The sequence below is a fragment of the Apiospora marii genome (genome assembly GCF_038362585.1).
Source record: "Apiospora marii strain CBS 49790 chromosome Unknown utg000002l_segment0_segment0, whole genome shotgun sequence".
Lineage (NCBI taxonomy): Eukaryota > Fungi > Ascomycota > Sordariomycetes > Amphisphaeriales > Apiosporaceae > Apiospora > Apiospora marii.
Window position 1 is genome coordinate 4,634,096 of NW_027117373.1, and position 19,204 is coordinate 4,653,299.

At 53.8% G+C, this 19,204-nt stretch overlaps 5 protein-coding genes across 5 annotated transcripts; 2 read left to right on the forward strand and 3 right to left on the reverse strand.

The window, feature by feature from the left end:
* Positions 1 to 1,025: 1,025 nt before the first annotated feature.
* Positions 1,026 to 2,438, reverse strand: PG985_003164 (uncharacterized protein; the record flags this gene model as incomplete). Its single annotated transcript, XM_066822933.1, has 2 exons — positions 1,026 to 1,379; positions 1,428 to 2,438. The coding sequence occupies 2 exons, from the start codon at positions 2,436 to 2,438 to the stop codon at positions 1,026 to 1,028; spliced, it is 1,365 nt and encodes a 454-aa protein (XP_066690365.1).
* Positions 2,439 to 2,928: 490 nt separating this feature from the next.
* On the forward strand, positions 2,929 to 5,433 carry PG985_003165 (uncharacterized protein; the record flags this gene model as incomplete). Its single annotated transcript, XM_066822934.1, has 1 exon — positions 2,929 to 5,433. One exon carries the CDS (start codon positions 2,929 to 2,931, stop codon positions 5,431 to 5,433), a length of 2,505 nt encoding a protein of 834 aa, XP_066690366.1.
* Positions 5,434 to 7,429: 1,996 nt separating this feature from the next.
* PG985_003166 (uncharacterized protein) lies at positions 7,430 to 11,062 on the forward strand (the record flags this gene model as incomplete). The annotated part of the gene is made up of 2 exons (XM_066822935.1): positions 7,430 to 10,840; positions 10,910 to 11,062. 2 exons carry the CDS (start codon positions 7,430 to 7,432, stop codon positions 11,060 to 11,062), a joined length of 3,564 nt encoding a protein of 1,187 aa, XP_066690367.1.
* Positions 11,063 to 12,400: 1,338 nt separating this feature from the next.
* On the reverse strand, positions 12,401 to 14,304 carry PG985_003167 (cytochrome P450; the record flags this gene model as incomplete). Its single annotated transcript, XM_066822936.1, has 4 exons — positions 12,401 to 12,550; positions 12,647 to 13,492; positions 13,544 to 13,906; positions 13,966 to 14,304. The coding sequence occupies 4 exons, from the start codon at positions 14,302 to 14,304 to the stop codon at positions 12,401 to 12,403; spliced, it is 1,698 nt and encodes a 565-aa protein (XP_066690368.1).
* A 2,350-nt stretch (positions 14,305 to 16,654) lies between these two features.
* On the reverse strand, positions 16,655 to 18,422 carry PG985_003168 (uncharacterized protein; the record flags this gene model as incomplete). Its single annotated transcript, XM_066822937.1, has 2 exons — positions 16,655 to 18,004; positions 18,063 to 18,422. The coding sequence occupies 2 exons, from the start codon at positions 18,420 to 18,422 to the stop codon at positions 16,655 to 16,657; spliced, it is 1,710 nt and encodes a 569-aa protein (XP_066690369.1).
* Between the last annotated feature and the right edge of the window lie 782 nt (positions 18,423 to 19,204).

A 19,204-nucleotide genomic window follows, 5' to 3' on the forward strand; every position in this document is an offset into this window, starting at 1 on the left:
GCGGCAAAAGAAAAAACTGACCGCAGAGGGAATCGAACCCGCTGGCCTTTAAGTATAATATGATAAAAATACTACCGCTAGGCTACACCAGCCCGGTCAAGGGAGATCAGAGTCATCGCGGTATGTAAACCCTACGGTTAGACAGTGTTGCGCGGACTTGCTGTTGGGTCCCCCCAGAGAGTCCTGGTTGAGGGTAAACTCAAACCGAAGGGATTCTGCAAGGCCCGAGAAATGGCAGCGCATTACGTGTGGTCAGTACTTAGACCACTAAGTTTTTCCTGTGCCACACGATACAGTGCCCAATACAGATACATTCAGGTGTGACATCACATTATTCGAGGTTTCGAAATGTTCGAGATCGGGTTTCAGGGGTGAGATAGATAGCAAAGGCGCAGCTTGGCACCGTACCTGGGCCGGTCACTCGTTATAGCGCATAACTATCGTGATTCCAGCCAAATACTTAATTAAGCACTTGTGCCGAATCTAGAAAAAACACGCGGGACCAGCCTCTCGCCGTGACTTGGTATGATACGTCTCAACAGCAAATGCGTGTCAACTCCATCAAACTTGTTGATTATGCCTGTTGTTTTGTGAACCTTGCGTTGTTGTTGTGGCACAATTGGCCGAGGAGCGTTCCTTATGCGAGTATTGGAACATCTTCTTATGGCAGTAAGGAACTGAAATACTCTTGGTCGCTGTATTAGACTATGGTCAGTTCGTTGGGAAAAGTTATGGATTCATCATTGGTCCAACCTCTCTGTTGAGGCTACATGATCTGCTGGATTGCATGTGAGATATGTATACATGCTATGCCATCAACGCAAAGATACGGAGGTACTGGCGCACGCAAATATTGGCATGTTTATGTTGTGGATCTCTTTAGTTCTTCTTCTTCTTCTTCTTGATGAATCTCTATCATTGCTACCCACACACTAATCATGATTCATGTGGCTTCCATCTTGATCACTCGAGCGAGTTGATGTCGTTAAGACTGCCGATTGGCAAATGACTGGCGATCCCTAGAGCTACTTTGACCATGGTGCTCGTGTTGTTGGCAAACCTGTCGATCCTGGTTGAGTTTCAGGCGGCCCAGGTCTGCTTGTGGGCCGTCCGTTGGGAGGGATTCTGGAATATGGGACTCCAGGTCCAGGAGGCGGCATTGACGTGGCCTGCGCCCATGGTGCAGCCATACCAACCGCGCCACCTGGGGCTTGCATGTTCCCGGAGATGGGTACACTAGGCTGATTGGCCATATGGACAGACTGCTGGGGCTCCAGTGCGTCCGGATCTTGATCCCATGAGAACAGGGAGCCGAATGTGAAATGCTGGACGACCGGGAACTTCGAAAGTACCTCCGCGTTGAACATCTTGATCATGCCCTAGATGAAGTTAGTTGATGGCCGTCCATGAACTACGATAGGTGTTACCTTGTTAATCTTTCCCCATCCGTCTCTGACTCCAGATATGTCAAATAGCATGGGACTGTGTTCCCAGAACGGCCCCGTTTTGACATCATTGATAAAACCAACGGCAGAGAAGTACATGTTCCTCTTTCGTTCCTGGTCTACTATCTCCGCTTTCACGATCTGACCGGGCTTCGGGGCGCGTAAAACAGACCCTTCTAGGGGCATTGGCTCCTCATCGGTGATGGGACGGGTGAGCTGGGCTGAACCATAGATATAGGGCTGGAATGAGTGGTCATCGAGCCCCCAGACACCATGCGATCCAGCAGGCTCCAAAGTGTACGTTAGGATGAGGCGTCGAACCACTCGCAGGTAAGGTTCAAAGATGCCTAGCACGATGCTCCGTTCAATATCGCCGTCTGCCTTTCCGTCGCCGAAAGCCCCAAGCTTCCATAGGCATCCGATGAAAGCCAGGAAACTCAGCTCATGACCGGTGCCGTAGTCGAGTCTTTGGGCGCTACCGAATGACCCAAGCAGGTATGACGCAAGTTCTTCCTCTGCAGATGTGGGAGATCCGGACGTAGTACCAAACTTGAGTACAGACTCGGGAATATGCTCTCGAAGCAGGGCAGGGATCCTCTCTTCCACCATCTGGTGCCATTTCCTACAGCTGACGTTGCCAAAACGTCGTGGGCCTGGATCCGGAGGAGCTTCGTCGATGATCGAATCCAGCTTGGCTAGCAAACCCTGGATTTTTCGTACCGATTCCACGGGTTGTGTCTCGTACTGTGAACCAATCTGGAAGGTTTCGGTCTTCTCCTTGCCACTCTCGTCCTTGACTTTCCGTGGGCACATGGCGCGGTTCAGCTGCATCACAAAGATGCCGATGTCGCGATATGCCTTGGACTTGAGGAAGGCGTTGACATCTGGACCCTCATTTATGCGCTTAGCAGGCTTGATGAAGGTGTGTGACGTAGAGGGGTCGAGTATTTCCAGAGTCGGGAACCTCCCAGTTGTTGCCTGGCTTGTCGCCATCGCGGACGTTGCGTTTGGATGTCTCTACTAAAAACTGAAATTCAAGAACAATAAGACGGTATTCCCTGGCACGATGCTGTTGTCTTTAAGATTGTCCTGATGTCTGATGAGGGCCCGATCCAGAAGCTCATCTGGTACAGATCAGAACAGTGCTGTTTGTTAGCTACCCCACGCCCAGCAAGCAGCTTGAGTGGACACAGCTGCCTGCCCCACCACCCACGATTGAGTGCAGTCCTTCCTGTTACCTTTAGCTGCACGGACCCTTGCTACATTATTTACATGTACATACTTCGACGCTCGCATTTGATGCGACTCGGCGATCCAGGGTTCTGGTCACGGCAATGTGAATTTATTTCACTGCGCGCGCGTCCTGTTGCAGTCGCCGATCTATACGACTTGTGCAACTCTCAAAAGCTATCGGCGATTGTGCAGCACCTGGAAACTATCGGCGAATTGTAACAAGTTACACATCAGTTGCCCAGTCAATGAAATGTCACCCATCCCGACAAGGCGCAGTGCGCGACTGCATGGCCCTGCGACACAACCTCGATCCAGAACCGACACGAAAACTCGTGACGATCTCTACAATCTTCCGAGCTCCAGCGACGAAGACGACGACAAGGATGACGACAATGAATTTATCCCTGCCAACATCTCGCCTCATAGGGTCGTCGCGAGTGCCAATGGGCCCACCCTAAGCCGGCCGCGTCCCCCCAAAAGACCTCTTGAAGATGCTTCTCTTCGCCACGAGGCGAGGTTTAAGAAACACAGAAGCAAGGAGGTCAACTGGAACGCACTCAATAATCGCCCACAACTTCCAGCCCGCAAAGAATTAGGTCTTGCCTCACCGCCGTCATCGCGGGCGGTAACAACCATGAACGACAGGGCCTCGCGTAGTATCAGCAGGGAGTCTTCGTCTGATCACTACGTTGACCCGGAGCTCTTCAAACTGGTGAACAGCAAGATGCTCAAGCGAAAGCCAGACGAGGCTCCCCCGTCGCCGAGCCAACAAATCCTTCAAGAAATAGCGGGACGAGAAAGATCTGAACAGGAAATCCCCGAGCAGGTGCACCCCGAGCCAGGCGAAACTGAGCCAGAAGAAATCGAGCGAGAAGAGTCTGAGCCAGAATTGGAACAGGGAGAAGAGATGGCTGTAGATGATGCGCCAATCAGTGACGAAGACGAGGAAGACAATGCCTACTCGAACATCGAGTTAGATGGAGATATCGACCTTTCATCTGACGCAATCCCTGGGATAGCAGGAGGTGCCGTGGAAGGGCTTGACGAGGATGAAAGCGACCAAGACGTGCTTGGACTGGACAGCGACCATAGTGTGCCACAGACCGAGCCAATGAGTGATGCAGAAGGCCACGGACCACCGGATGAAAGCGCCTCGAGCGCGCCCCAAGTTGCTGATAATGCCATGATCATGCCGATCGCCCAACATGGCAGTTCTGATCCTTGGGAGGTCCCAGAATCTCCTGATCGCGCCGACCATGACGAAGATGCGGCCAATGCTGAACAATCACACGCAAATATACTGCAAGCTCAGCTGGTTGACGAGGCCAGCAGAGCCAGAAGCCAAGAAAGCGAACAAGCCGATGCCGAAGACACGGATATCGACTCCGAAGTGGACTTCGAAGTTGAGTCTAATCTCGATCTTGACTGTAGCAATCTATCTCTTCACGATTGTTTGACGCAAGATGTCGAAAGGTTCCGCTCCAGAGAAGGTGATTTTGAAGACTCCCTTCTTTTCGGGCCTCCCGACAGTCCTTCATCTACAACCATAGACCTCTCGTCAAGAAACGTCGAAGACCTTCGTAAGATCATCAAGAGAAAGGGCTGGGTAGGGTTGGGACGAGCAAGAGATGCAGAGGGCAGACCACTCGACTGGGAATCCAAACTCAACGATGACTGGGAACGCAAACTGCAGGATGACTCTGAGCCAGTGACGGCTGTAGGAAAAGTTCTTTTCCATTATGCAGAGAAACTCGGGCGTCTGATCTGGATGGCTTTCACGGCTCAATCACAAGAAACACGAAATCGGGTTTTCAGGAATCATATTGATTTCCTCCAATACTGCTTCTCAATGCTTGAGAATTGCATCGCGTTCATCCACGACCAGAGGCTTTCGTTCTTAAAGATACAAACCCCATTGAGCCAGAACGAGGAGAAGCGCAGGGAAATGGTAGAAGAAATAGCCGCGCTTCACATCCCTACCATTGTCCGCCTTCTAATCAAGATATGGGATCCTTGCAGCAAGAATGATCACTGCGGCTCATTCGATAGCTTTGCCATTCAACTTCTAGCAAGAGTAGCTGGATGGATTGAGCATCTGTATGGGCCTTTCATTAGGGAGGTGCGAGAAGCGGGCGGCTCTGCATCGTGGTTCAAAATACGGGAAGCATTCGAGACCCCTATGAAGCAACTTCGTACACAGTTGGCTCGTGCCCCCGAACTACTGGAGCAAGAAGAGATACAGGAAGTCCAGCGACAGAAACAACTGCAACAGCAGCTGGAAGCACAGAAAGAGGAGGAGTTGCGGGCGCAGCAAGAGGAAGAGGAAAGGATCGAGGCTAGGCGGCGCCAAAATCAGGAGGTTGCACAATTTATTCGAGCAGGAACGGATAGAAGGTTCGCGGCAAGGCGGCGTCAGAACCAAGACGTACTTCTTCATCAAGGACCTCCGCGTCGCAAGCGAGATGCCTCGCAGCAACTCCAGTCCCCACCGGCAGCCACTGGTGTTGCAGAGACAAAATGGCTGGGGGAGGAAGAGCATGTGTTGTGTGACAAACTCATCAGCAGCTTCGCCTTCAAGAAACCAAGACTCCCAGACCTGAAGGACACGGCCACCAAGGTCGGCCACTCTCAAGCCGCGACCGTTGACAAGGCGCGAGAGCTGCTCCCGGTCATTTTGAGCCATGGAGGCATGGGTTCGCTGAGCGAGGAGGACATTCATAATATGGTGCAAACCATCATGCGCCAATGGGAATGAATTGGTTAACGAAGGCCTGCAGCAATGGTTATTTTTTGGGCGTTGGTTGGGTCATGATGACGCTTTATGAAGCATTGAAGATACCCCCTTTGATCTTACTGCTATACGCATTTCTGTTTGGATTAGTAGATAGGAAAGACAAGCTTTTGCTTATACAGTGCCTCCCATGCTTTTGCCCTTTGCCGTGACATGGCAAGCCCGATTTGTTGATTTTTATGTCGCAATTGAAAAGTGGAATGACTATAGTAGCCATTAATGGGCGAAGTACGAATGTAGGTATTCCCACGACCGCTTGATGGGTCGGTTATTGGAGCCGACTCCGTGATCTCGGATCCTCCGCCGGTGAAAGACGTCTCCTGTAGCGTACGCTTCTGCGGATCAGGCCCCTGAATTGTTGCCATCAACCACCCCCACCACTCACTAGCCAGGGGCCGTGCTGCCTTGTTCTCGACATGGCCGTACGTACTCCTTTAGAGCTGCGAGGAATTAAAAACCTCGTGGCTGGCTGGATTTTTCCAGTTGAGCTATTTAGTAGATACAGATGCATCACGGGTTGAACTGTACATCTAAGTATATACATGCTTCCAAGACACGCAAAGAAAAGGAAGTGCAAATTAAGTTGCGACACTCGTGCCTAGTATGCGTTGAGAAAAAGCAACGCCAGGCCAGACAACATCAGCTGTCACTTGAAGTTTGATTGCTTCCCGTCACCTTAAAAAGGCACCCCACCTCGAGGGAGAGCTACAACTCAGTTAGGCACAGACAGTACTGTTTGCCTAAGGTTGTCGCAGCACTGCGAGTTTTTGGAATACGAAGCTATGATGGCCAACGAATGGCATTGACATCGTGGCCAGTCTGACACAGCGGATGCTAATTGAAACTGCAGCGCATAATATGATATTATGTAATCGCGGACTGACTTTGCCTGTGACCACGGTTCTGACCACAGCAGGACGGGCATCACATCACGTTCCCAAGATCATTGTGATACACTTTTAGCGTTGGCCTGGACGAAGAGTAGGAAATTAAAATGGCAGATGGAGCACGCCACGTCGGCTGCTCAGCACTGTCCAGCACTGTCTACTTCCGACCCATCCCACCTCGCGATTGCACCAAAACCCAGCACCGGCCAGCAGGGACCCCGGTCGCCCTTTTAATTGGAATGGCCCCTTGTTGAGGTCTAGCTGCAACTGGGACCTGACCCGACCGACCCCGAACCTCCTGCGCTATCGAACCAGACCCTGTTGACCTGCTCAAGCTAGTTCTTGAAACAAATTACTACCGTACTATTCGTGTTTTCTGTTCTGTTCTTGCCGCGATCTACTTCTACCTGGACCTGCTTGTGTACAACCCGATCTCTCCTTTCGGCCACCGTTGCAAGTTCAATAAGTCAACTCCAGGAAATTATAGCAAGGAAGGAACCCGGCTGCGCGTTTTTCCCTCTCTCTTCTTTCCCGGTTCCGTGACGTGCCGTTTCTGACGTTCCCCTGCTTTCCAACTGCAACCGTCTCTTTGTTTTGCGCATCCGTCGTCCGCGTCGCTGCGCCGAAGAGAAGCGATTGTGTGTATGTATTGACAGGTCAGTAATAATGGATAACCACCACCACCACCAGCACCTTCTACCCGCCAACCACCAATTGCGCACTCGCCCCCCCTTTCGTGGTCGACTCTCCCGGCGCGAATCATATCGCGCTTGCTTGACTGGGCCGGCAGCGTTCCATGAGGGGGAGACCGCATAACAACTGGCCAGCAGCTTCTAGATCCTGGACGCGTTCTCTCATTGCCCAACCTCTTTTTCCCCATTCCTTCGCATACATTTCCCCAACATATAGTCTTTCGCGGTGGAAACTGACTCTACCCGCTCCAACAAACAAGCTAACGCAAGAAACTGGATTTAGAGATAATCAGCTGCAAGCACCCATATTCGGCTTCCGAAAAGTGAAACCCCGTGTACCAAGTACGACCATAACACCCGGCTCAAGATTTCGCAAGCATCATGTCAGAGTCTGAAGGCTTCGAGGTTGTCCAGCATGACGAGTCGATCCTTTCCGGGGAGGAAACGACCGGCACCACTGGCACCGGCGGAGAATCTGCCGCAGAGTCTGCGAAACCAGTGAGGAAGACAGCCAATGGCGCCAAGCCTGGAGCACCCGCTGCTACAAAGCGCCCTGCTGGATCAGCCACGTCCACCGTTCGCCGGCCCGGTGCCACTGGTACAACTGCCTCATCGCGAACATCAACCGCTACTGCCGCGAAGACAGGATCCGGCTTGGCCAAGCCCCCTACCCGGCCGCCTGCCGCGTCTACTGTGAAGAAGCCCGCAGGAACCTTGGCCAGCCATAGGCCATCCGCCTCTGGAGATGACAAGAAGTCAACCCTGACCTCTTCCGCAGCCCGCCGCACATCGACGGTTCCTGGTGCGACGGCGTCGTCGCCCTCGAAGCCCGCCAGGCCTGCTACGGCTTCGTCGACCACAGCTACACGAAGGCCCGCTGCACCTGCTACCACCAGCAGCGCTTCCCCAAGAACCAACACTGCTAGCAGGATGTCCATGTCCTCCTCTACCAGTGCCGCCCCGGCGACGCGACCAGCAGCGTCTTCTACTCGATCTACCTCGGGCGCCGTTGCGGATGCGAAAAAGCGTCTATCCACGGTTGGCCTTACAGGCACCAGCACCACGGCCACCAGACATGCTGCAAAGTCATCTACTTCATCCTCGACTGCTGCCGCCGAGTCCACCAAAGCTGTGGAGGACCTGAAATCCAAGCTGACGGAGAAGGAAGCAGAGATTGAGTCTCTGAAGACCCAGGTTTCCTCGTCCCAGGAAAAGATCAGCGAGCTTGAGGACAAAATCAAGACAGCAGGCGCAGGCGTTTCGAGTACCAAGGAGTCCGCTGGCGGCGACGACTTTGACGACATTGACGAACTGTTGGAATCTGTGAACAGTACGCATGCGACAGAGAAGGAAGCCTTGCAGAACGAGGTCGCTCAGGCCTTGGAGAAGCTCAAGATTGCCGAAGGAGAGCTCGAAGCTCAGAAGTCGCAGGTATCCGACGCGTCTGGCCCCCAAGAAGGAAAAGACAGCAAGGTTGCTGAGCTTCAAGCCCAGCTTGACGCCATTACAGCCGAGAAGGCGACCATTGCGAAGGATAGCGAAGACGCGCTTTCCAAGGTTTCCGAGGAACATGGCCTCAAGCTCCAAGAGCTCCAGAAATCGCTCGAAGAACAACACCAAGCCGCTGTTGAAGCTCTCAAGGCTGCCCATGCTTCGGAGCTCGATGGCAGCAAGGCGGCCGCTGGCGACCAGGAAAAGGCGCTCGCAGACCTCAAGGCTGCCAACGAGGCCCTCCAAGCAAAGGTTGACGAGCTTGCATCATCGACCGAAACTGCCGGAGCTGAGACGTCATCCAAGATCTCTGCGCTGGAGGCGGAGCTTGCCGAGCTCAAGGCAACCTCTGAACAGGACAAGGCCGCCTTGGCTGCTGCGCAAGCCGAGTCGGAAGAATTGAAGACCAAGCTTGCCGAGGCTACAGAGCTGATGGAATCAACCAAGGCTGAGCTGGCCGCTGTTCAGGCCGAGTTCACCACGCTCAAAGAGGACCTTACCAAGGCCCAGGAAGCCGCCAGATCCAGCGGCGACGCGTCCGAGGAACTTGAAAAGCTTAAGCAGGAGCACACGACGGCGATCACGCACCATGAGGCTCAACTCAAATCGATCTCGGAGGATTACGAGAACGAGATTGAGAGTCTGAAAGGCGAGGCGCACTTCAAGCGCAAGTTCCAGGATCTCGAGGCCAAGCACGACGAGTTGACCAAGGAACACGAAGGCCTTACTGGCGCTCGCTCGGCCCTTGAAACCAAGCTCAATGAACTTACTGGTTCTCACGCCGACCTGGAGTCTAAGCACAAAGAGCTGACTGGTACTCACTTGAACTTCGTCTCCAAATATGACGAGTTGAACGGCGCCCATGCCGACAAAGCCAAGGCCCAGGCTGAGGCCCTCGAGGCAGCGAAGGCCGAGCATGCTGCGGCTGTGGCTGCTCTGCAGAACACCGAGGCAGAACATCAAAAGGCCCTGGATGCCCTCCAAGCCAGCCATGCTATGGAGCTGGAGGCTGCCAAGAGCGGTTCGAGCGCGGATAAGGAGACTCAACTGGCTGAGTTGGAGGAATTGAAGGCCAGTCACGCCAAGGCCATCGAGATTTCCAAGGCCGAGAGCGAAGCCAAGTTGGCCGAGGAGCTTGAGAAGCTGAACGCAGCGCACGCCGAGGTCCTGAACTCGCATAAGCAGGATATCGAGACTCAAATCGCCGAGCTGAAGGCGACTCACGCTACCGAACTGTCTGCCAAGGAGGCTGATGGCAGCGCTTCTTCACAAGAATTGGCCTCCCTGAAGGAGGCCCTCGAGAAGGCCCAGTCTGAGATCGACGCAGCCAAGGCAAGCCATGCTGAGGCTTTGGAGGCCTTCAAGAAGCAGAGCGACGAAGCTCACTCTGCCGAGGTCGAGAAGCTGATTGGTATGCAGTCGGAGGCGCTCGATGCTGCCAAGACGGAGGCGTCCGGCAGCCACGCTGGCGAGATTGCCGCTCTTGAAGCCAAGCACATCCAGGCCATTGAGGATCTGACCAGGGAGCACGAAGGCAAGCTTGCTGCAGCTGTAGCGGATCTGTCTAAACATCAGTCATCTGCATCAGAGCACGAAGCGGCCCTAGCAGCTGCCCAGGAGGCTCTAGCCAAGGCGCAGGAACAGGTTGAAGGTCTGGAGGCTGAGCTTGTGAAGAACAAGGAGGCATCTGCCGCGGAGCTGGCGAAGGCTACGGACGAAGCCGACGATTATAGAGGGCAGCTCGCCGAGGCCAAGATGAAGAGGTTCGAGCTGGAGGCGGAACTCGACGCCGTTCAAAACCAGAGGCCAGATACATCCATGGCCGACTCCCTCAAGGCCGAGCTGCAAGCGATGAAGCAAAGGCACGATGAGGACCTCGCCAAGCTCCAGGCTGCGTCCACGCAATCGAACGGCGAGACGGATAAGCTGAACCAAGAACTCGAGGCCAAGCACAAGGAAATGGCGCAGCTCACTGAGCAGCACCAGGCCGCCAAGGAAGACCTTGCCATTGCTCAGAAGGAGTTCGAAGCCCACAAGAACGAGACTGAAGCCAAGATCAAGAAGCACGAAGTTGACTATAAGGATATTTATGAGAGCATGACCGCCATGGTAGAAGAGGAACAGAAAAAGCTGGCAGCTGCTATGAAAGAGGCCGACGACATGAACGCGAAATTTGTGGCGATGGAGGAGGAGCAGAAGAAGATGGCTGGGGCCATCAAGGAGGCCAACGACATCAAGACCCGATTTGCCGAGATGGAGGCGCAGTTGAAGGTCAAGGACGCCGAGATCGCCGAGGCCAAGGTTTGTTGATCCGGTTGTCCCAGCTAAGTACCTATTGGCGCGTCTGTTTTAACCCTTCGGATTGTTTAGGCGGCATCCAAGCCGAAGGGCGGTCTTGCGGCGAGCAGATTTGCCACCTCGGAGGACGGCACGGCCTCTGACCCATCATCTCCAGCTGGCGAAGGTGAGGAGACCGAAAATTTCTCGACAGCCATGGCTTCGGTGCGCAGGACCCCCTTGTAACCCCTTCAAAACACCCTTTTGTATCACCTGCTCACTCCCACCCGCCAGTCCCCTCCCAAGCAGTCGTCGAATTGTACTCCGTCGTAGCTATAGCAACTAATATGTACATTTTTCTGCAGCTGGCGCAGTGTAACGTAACACTCAGGCAAATGCAAGAGATTGATGACGAGATGCGGGAAAGAAATCAGCGGTACGTGGTTGTGATGCGGCGCCTCTTCCCGCCCAGTATGATGACGCTGAGGAATCTCTACTAACGCCCGGCGCGTAGCATGCTGAGGTCCATCACCGAAGCGACGCAGAGCACTGCTCAGGGCTCCTAGACGGAGTTTTGCGTGAAACTATGGCTTCTTCTCTCAGCCATCCGGCGGCGACTGCTCGGCCTTCTGTGGCCTTGGTGGTAGCGTTGCGGGTTGATTCATTCTTTCCCGTTCTCTCTATCTCTCTCGCGTCGTCGCATCATAATCATTCGCCTTCTTGTTATTCTTCTTCTCAACCTTCTCTTTATTTAATCACGACGTACAGAGTATGACTACATGTTGGAACCTCCTCAGCTTGTCTTTCCTAGTTAGGGGTTGTGGGGGACTACTACTGATGGGGGTGTGATGGGGCTACGAAACGACGGAACGAACGACGAACGACGTATCTCGGTCGGAATTTTCTTCGATGGAGAAAGAAGAAGGAAAGCCTTGCCCCCCTTGTTTGTATTCTGCTCTTGAGATATATACATATATACCCCGTTGCTGTCTTTACGCCTCGTCTTCTCTGCGCCCCTACCTTCCACGACCACTGCTTGTTGAACGTGCTGTTCATGTGTATGTCCCAACGAACCCTGTGAATACGAGGACATTCAGTTATAAATAAGATATCAGACATGTACTTCCGGCGAGTGCTTGTGAGTGTGTAACGGACATTACGGGATGCCGCTGCAGTTGCCCCTTTTAGAGAGGTGGAATGAGAGGGCCGTCCTGTAAATAGTGCTAATTGGTTTGGGAATCGGGGGCTGCATGAGGCACCAAGCATTCTATGTATTTACACTGCTGCTCCTAGCGCAGCTTACAGGCGCTCGCTCTTCCGACGATACAGAATAGAACATGTTTTCCGGTACATCTCACCATCGGTGTCTCGTTTGTTCAAGCTCGTGTCGAGATAATAAGATCTCAGCAGTACGTGCAAACCATGCCAACGGTCCGAGCACGTCACATTCGACATGCGTAGATGGAAGGAATAAAACGTTGGTTGTGTGGATACTTAGTTTCAGTCATTCAACAATTGGCGTATATACAATGAAGACAACATATCATGTAATCTAGCAAAATGGCCTCAAGATCATCCTCCCATTCAAGCGTGTGCTGCCATAGCTGCTTTCTCAGCATCACGGCCCTCGGGCCGTACCATAACCCTGGGCTCGAACATGGCCTGGAAGTTCTGCTGCTTGACGAACCAAGCGTTGACGAGTTTCCACTCCTCATTGGGGTCCTTGAAGCGGATCTGGAAGCCACCAGTGCGTCAGTATATACTCACAAAAGGTACAGGCGGAAGGAAGCGCACACGGCCCCAGGAAACGAAGGGAACAATCAGACTTACCTCAAACCGCCGCAGCAGACTCGGCACCACCTTGTAAATCTCCAGCAAGCTGATGTTCTTGCCGATACAAGTCCGGCTGCCCATCCCAAACTGGAACATCATCCCATTCATCTCGCGAATCTTCTTCTCCTGCTCTACCCGCTCGACCGATCCCGCCTTCTCATCCACGAGCCATCGCTCGGGGCGGTAGGCCTCGACGTCCTCGCCCCAGATCTCGGGCCGCCGGTGGATGATCCACGCGGAGCAGCCGACAATGGTGCCGCCCTTGACGAAGTGGCCCGCGATCTCGGCGCCCTGCGGCGGCACGATGCGCTCGAGCGGCAGGCCGGCCGCCGGGTGCAGCCGGAAGGCCTCCTTGATGCAGGCGTCGAGGTAGGGCAGCTTCTGCGACTCGCCCCACGTGACCAGGCCCGTCTCGTAGTCGGAGAACTCGCCGCGCCGCGCAAAGTCGTCGAGCTCGGCCCGCAGCGACGTCAGCGCCGCCGGGTTGCGGAGCAGGTAGTAGAAGACGCTGCCCAGGGAGATGGCCGTCGTCTCAGAGCCCGCAAACGCCATGGAGACGGCCATGGTCTGCACGAGGGTGTCGCTCATGAAGTCGGGTCGCGCCTCGCGGGCGGCCAGGAACTTGGAAAGCAGGTCAGGCGACTTGGTGTCGACCTTGGCGTCCGCCACGGGTAGGAGAGGGCCCTTGGGATCGTTGAGGTAGCCAGGGCCTAGCCGTTCGGCCATCCGGGTGCGGGCGAAGCGTGCAACGGGGAACGTCGAATCGATGAAGCCCCACTGTGAAAGCTTCAGGTAGATGGGGTTCTTAAGGAGAAGGCGGTCGAGGCATGGGATTTGTCCGATCTTGTAGCAGGTTAGATTTGTATCGTACAGTTCAGCGGAAAAGATACTTACCGGAGCTACATAGAGGAACAACTTGCTAAGATAGCTGACAATACCGTCAATGTCCTCGTTCTTCTCTATGAATCCGTGCCGCTTGCTGTAGGTAATCTCTCCAATGACATCAAAGGCGTAGAATTGCAGCCACTTGGTGAAATCGCATCCGTCTATGTTGTTGGCAAAGAGTCGCTCTGTCTGGTCCAGGAAGAGCTTCGTGGTGTTATCTACGAAAGGCTCGTACTGGACCAGCGCAGACATGCTGAATGCCGCATTGACGCATCTTCGGAACTGCGAATGGAAATCGTTGTCTGTTGTGCTGAATAGGGAAGCTAGGCTGTGCCCCTTTACTACGGATTGTTGAACCACGTAGAATTCAGACTGCAGTTTAGGTCAGTATCAGTTACTTGACGTTGCGGATAGGCAGGTCTGGGGTTTACCTTGACGAATCCCTTGTTGAGACCGTATATAGTCTTGAGGGCCTTTGGGTCGGCGAACGAAAGTGAGTTGGGACCCAGACGAACGACATCGCCGTATTTGGCGTGCAGTTTCTGGTGGGTGACTTCCGGTCGTTGGCCCAAGACATCCCAGAACCTCCACCAGTCTGTGAAGGAGGCGAGAAGAGGTCCTGGATACCGATTCAAACCATTGTTGAATCTGTTCTTAACGAGCCACCCTAATGTTGCAGCAATGACAATTGGCAGCCAGTACTGGGTGACGACACTCAGAAGAACCGACCTGCTGGCACCGCCATCGATCGATCCGTCGCTTCTATTCATCTTATACACCCCTTATACCAATGTCCACGGGGATGAGTGCCGTTCAGTAAAGGGGGGCTCTTTGATCTCGGTGGTTTCTAACGGGTTGTTGAAACCGCTAAGAACGAGTCGTTTCGTGTAGGGACGGACGACGAGGAGATCAAATTGACAAACACGAAGAGATAAATGAAAAGAAGAGGGAAGCAAGATAGGTCGGGTACGGAGGTTCAAATACGAGAATACTTAAGTCGAGACCGGCCATGGACTAGGTAGGTGGCCGGGCCAAGATGCGGGTGTCATATTATGTAGATAGTATGGAGGATTGGGGCTTATCGGAAGGCCGCTTCTCAGTGGCCACTTGCCAGGTATGCGGCCCAAGCGAGCCGATGGGATGGATATCCTCGCGTCGTTCTGCTAAGACCCTCGGTTCTCGTGACTCGGCCAACTAATGCATATCAGGAAAACAGTTGGCTGAGAGTTGGAGAATAATGTCTACACTCGTAGAGATCACTCGGCATCATGCTGCCTCCGAACATACCGGTCAGCACAAACGTAACTTTCCCAAAAGGTTTTGTCTATATTGGTCCAACCAGCCAACTGTGCTGTGCTATTTCGACGACAACGTCAAAGCCGGGGGTTTGGGCAACGATGGGATCCGCGGCTCTTGCACGTCATTAGCGTAGATGTGTGGGGTCACGAAGCATGACCCCAGCCAACGGTACATGAATGACCTGCAACACCTAGAACACCCAAAGAGAATCCACAGGGCTTGCCGCTTAGTCGTGACTGACTGAGGCCGTGGAACTGGACAGAGGACAGATAGCGTTGAAGCGATGCTTGCTGCTGACACCAGGCGCGATGGGGTTGGAGGTTTCGGCAGATGTGTGATCCAATAGGTTGAGTGGATGCGCGGCGAACTAGCAGCGGTTCCCCAGAATTGGGAAATAGTCCAGGTCTTGGTAAGATGGGGACGGTAAATCGCTGCGGGCGCTGAACGGGCAGTTTGGCCCGGGTTGATTGGTGGAAGGGGATTAATTCTCCCTGAGTCCCCCGGGTAGGCTGCTGGCGGCCCCCAGCTGGCCCCAACTTTTTGATAAATCCGGGGGACGGAAAGCCCTCCTACCCTCGGGGTTTGTTTGGGCTTGTGGGGTTCTCGTCGATGTGGGTGATCTTGCATTTGCGCATCCCTCTTGCCTCTCTCATCGTATACTGGAGACATGCGGATCTTCTGGGCCCTGTGTAGCCGATGGCCGAAGCAAGGGCAGAGTATATCTGTCTGGGCCCGCGGCTCGAAACACCGATCCACCCTCGGCTCTCAGAGTCGGAAAATGTGCCCCCTAGTCTCTTCTACCTTGGGGGGAATTGGGATGCGCAATTGCCGTATGTCGCATGCGCAGTTCAACATGCACCACCAGTCGTGCATAAAAGCGCTCAGCTAGACTGCTGCGGCCAATACTCGGCAGTTGTCAAGCAGACCAAGCTTGACTGGGGAGACGGCAAGCAACTGCAATTGCCACCCGCTGGTGAGTTGAATCGATGACTTGACATACGCGCCAATTCATTTGCCGCTGTTACACACATGGATTTAGGTATTACAAAACGTGGTATGGGTCTTCCAATGTCGGTTTTACATGTCGCGCAATTGAAGAAAGTCGCAGTCACAGTCGCAAGGCAACCAAACAGGTCACTGGGATACACCTTCCTCCTCTGACAACAGCCTTCTGGGAAGTTGCCAATGTCGTAATCAAGGAAACATCCGCATCCTTGAAGTATGCCAATATCTTCAATATTGGGTTACCGGGTTGGGTATATCCAGACGGCATCATATTTGTACATGTAGTTCTAGGGAGGCACCATCAATAGATCTTCAAGGACGATGCTGCGTTCTCTGTTGTTACATGTATATTCAACCAATTATACAAGGAGTTGGTTTTCCGTGCCCTTACGTCTTCGACCACATCTACCACCCATTTTTGTAGGAAAGTACCGTGCTTGCAATATCTGATACCTTCTTCTTCATCGCTCGAATGCATCTCTTCCTCCCTTTTTGCTCCCTACTGGAACAATGCGAATAGGTTGTAGCACGTCCCCAATACGCCCAGGGCCTGTACCGGGTCTTCACACCATAACTTCACTGGTCAGGTGCCTTTCCTGCATGCAGCTTACTATTACGTATCTTTTCAAAGAAATAATACCCTTCAGTGAGGTGGGTAATGACGTTGCTTTGTCAAGGGGCTTCATTATTTGGCATCTCGAGTAGACTAATTCATTCTGGAAACAATAGGGTGCACCTACACTGCCCGCCTGTGTTTGTACCATAGAGCATTGTTGAGAATGCATGGTGTGCCCTAAAACAATATCCTGTTTCTGTTCACAATTGGACCAGGCTGACGTCCAAGATGCCCTCAGCAGTCTTCAGGTCGTCCACCACCTCCTTGCCAACGACACCGTTAACCCCTAAGATCATGAGCGCCTCGTCACCGCCTTTTCCATTCGGGACAGAGGGTTCCACACCGGCCACTGCTGAGTCAACTCTGGTCAGACTGTCCATTGCTGGTTCTCCATTGGACTCCAAGCTCGCCACTGTCATGAACCGAATATTGATCCCGTGCTTCCCAAGTGCCGTGCCTACGCCACCGATCTTGCCCGGCTCGTCATAGTTGTGCAGTATCAGAAGCGTGCCTTCGGGGGTAAAGCTAGATGTGAACTTATCCAACTTCGAGATGTAAACTGTGTTACCCGACACATATCCTTCGATGACTTGCTCGCTGCGCTTGTCCTTATCGACAGAGCGCAAGGTCACGAGCGAGGCAAACGTCTGGCTGTCGCTTGTCTCGTGCGTGTGCATCTCATTAATGACCAGCCCCTTTTCCTTCGCAATGAGGTTCGCGTTGACAATGTTCACATCCCGGCCTCCAGAATCGGAGATGGTCGAGACGAGTCCCTTGACGAGGGCCGCAAACAGGGGTCGCGTATTGGTTATGGATGCCAGGTCGCCCTGGTACACAAGCTCGAACTTGCGGCCGCCGAGCGTCTTACCTTTGGCGCCGACAAAATGTTGCGTGTAGAGTCCGCCCATCTTCTCGACCAATTTGACGAAGGGCTGGAGTTTTCGGTACTCTTCTGGAAGAATCAGAGGTGCGTTGACAGCACTTGTAGGGAGGCCCCCTTTTAGAATGAGAAGCACCTGGCCACATACATCAAGACTGACATTTTCTTGGGCTTCGACCGTGCTCGCACCTAGATGAGGAGTGGAAACCACTTTGGGATGGCCTGCCAGTTGTGCAGCCACACTGCCCTTCTCGGGTGGTTCTTTTGTGAAGACGTCGAGCCCTGCTCCCGCAATCCAGCCTTCTTCCAATGCCTTGAGCAAGGCAGCCTCGTTGTACACCCCGCCACGCGCAACATTCAAGACACGAGCAGTTTTCTTCATCTTCTTGAACTCGTCCTCGCCCAGCAGATCCAGCGTGCTGGCGAGCAGTGGCGTGTGGATGGTCAAGAAATCCACCAAGGGGAGCAGGTCAGCCAAGCTCGCCACCAGCTCGACATTGGCCTGCCTCGCCAGGTCGGCGCTCGCATAGGGGTCGACGGCCACCACCTTCATGCCCAGGCCCACGCACATGCGGGCCACCTTCATGCCGACCTTGCCCAGCCCGATGATGCCGAGCGTCTTGTGGCCGACCTCGACGCCGACGAGCTTGCTGCGCTCCCACTTGCCCTCCTTGAAAGTCCTGTCCGCGCGCCCGATGTTGCGCGCCGTGGCGAGCAGGGAGCGCCACGGTGTGCTCCGCGGCCGCCACGATGTTGCCAGACGGCGAGTTGACGACAATGATGCCCTGAGCCGTCGCTGCGTCCACGTCGATGTTGTCGACCCCGACTCCCGCCCGGGCCACGACTCGGAGCTTGACGCCGGCCGCGAGAATCTTGGCCGTGACCTTGGTCTCCGAGCGAACGATCAGCCCGTGATAGGAGGGGATTGCTTCCAGCAGCTCTTCTGCGGAGAGCCCGGGCCGCAGGTCGACCTCGAAGTCTGAGGCGAGCATAGACAAGCCATCTGGCGACACTTTCTCTGGGACCAAGATCCGTGGCTTACCAGGGCTGTCGGTCGGGCCTCGCTCAACATGATGAGTAGCAGGCATCTTACTGGCAGATATCGATTGTCGCCGATAAAGTGAGTTATATAAGATATAAGTCCAAAGGTATACAGGCAGGAGAGTTGTTTGTTTGAAGTTCAGCGGTATAAGTTGGAGAAGATGGATTGGAGTTTATCCTTTCTAAACATGACGTGAGTAGCCTGAACTTTGAGGTCGAGTCGCCTTTCCAACCTGCTGTTACTCAAGTGAGGGGTCTCTGAGTTGCTCCTTCTCGTTATTCCAAATAAGAGTGCTACATGTAAGCTGCATGTAGGCACACGTCACCTCTTTCTAACTGGACAAAGATAGGCACGGAAGTCGAGGCCATCTTGACCAGTCGCCCTGATGCAAGCCCTCCTCCAAGCGACTCGCTCGCAGACACTTTCCTGGTCCGCGTAGGGAAGGCGAACACGCTTCATGCGCCAGTAGGTTAGGGGGGTTGCAATCGGTTCCCCGTTCCCGCCAGAAGCGCCCCTTTATGCTTTATGGGGGTAACGGTCTGGAAGGAAGCCAGCCCCCATGGGGAAGATGCGGTTTGAGAAGCAGACTGGTCCAATGGCAGCGGCATGGTCCAGTAATTAACCGTTGCGACTGGGGGCAGAGCTGCGCCTAGGCTACCCCGCAAACGTATTCGCCAAAGGGAGCGAGCGACATAGCCTTTCCCCACGCTCCTCCAAAGCTTGGCAAAGCGATGTGGGATTTTAGGTCGATCGGGTTCACGCGATCAAAACCCATTGCAGACTGGTTGCAGCGGGTCATTGTGAGTTTTCTCCTGTGATGACCTATGG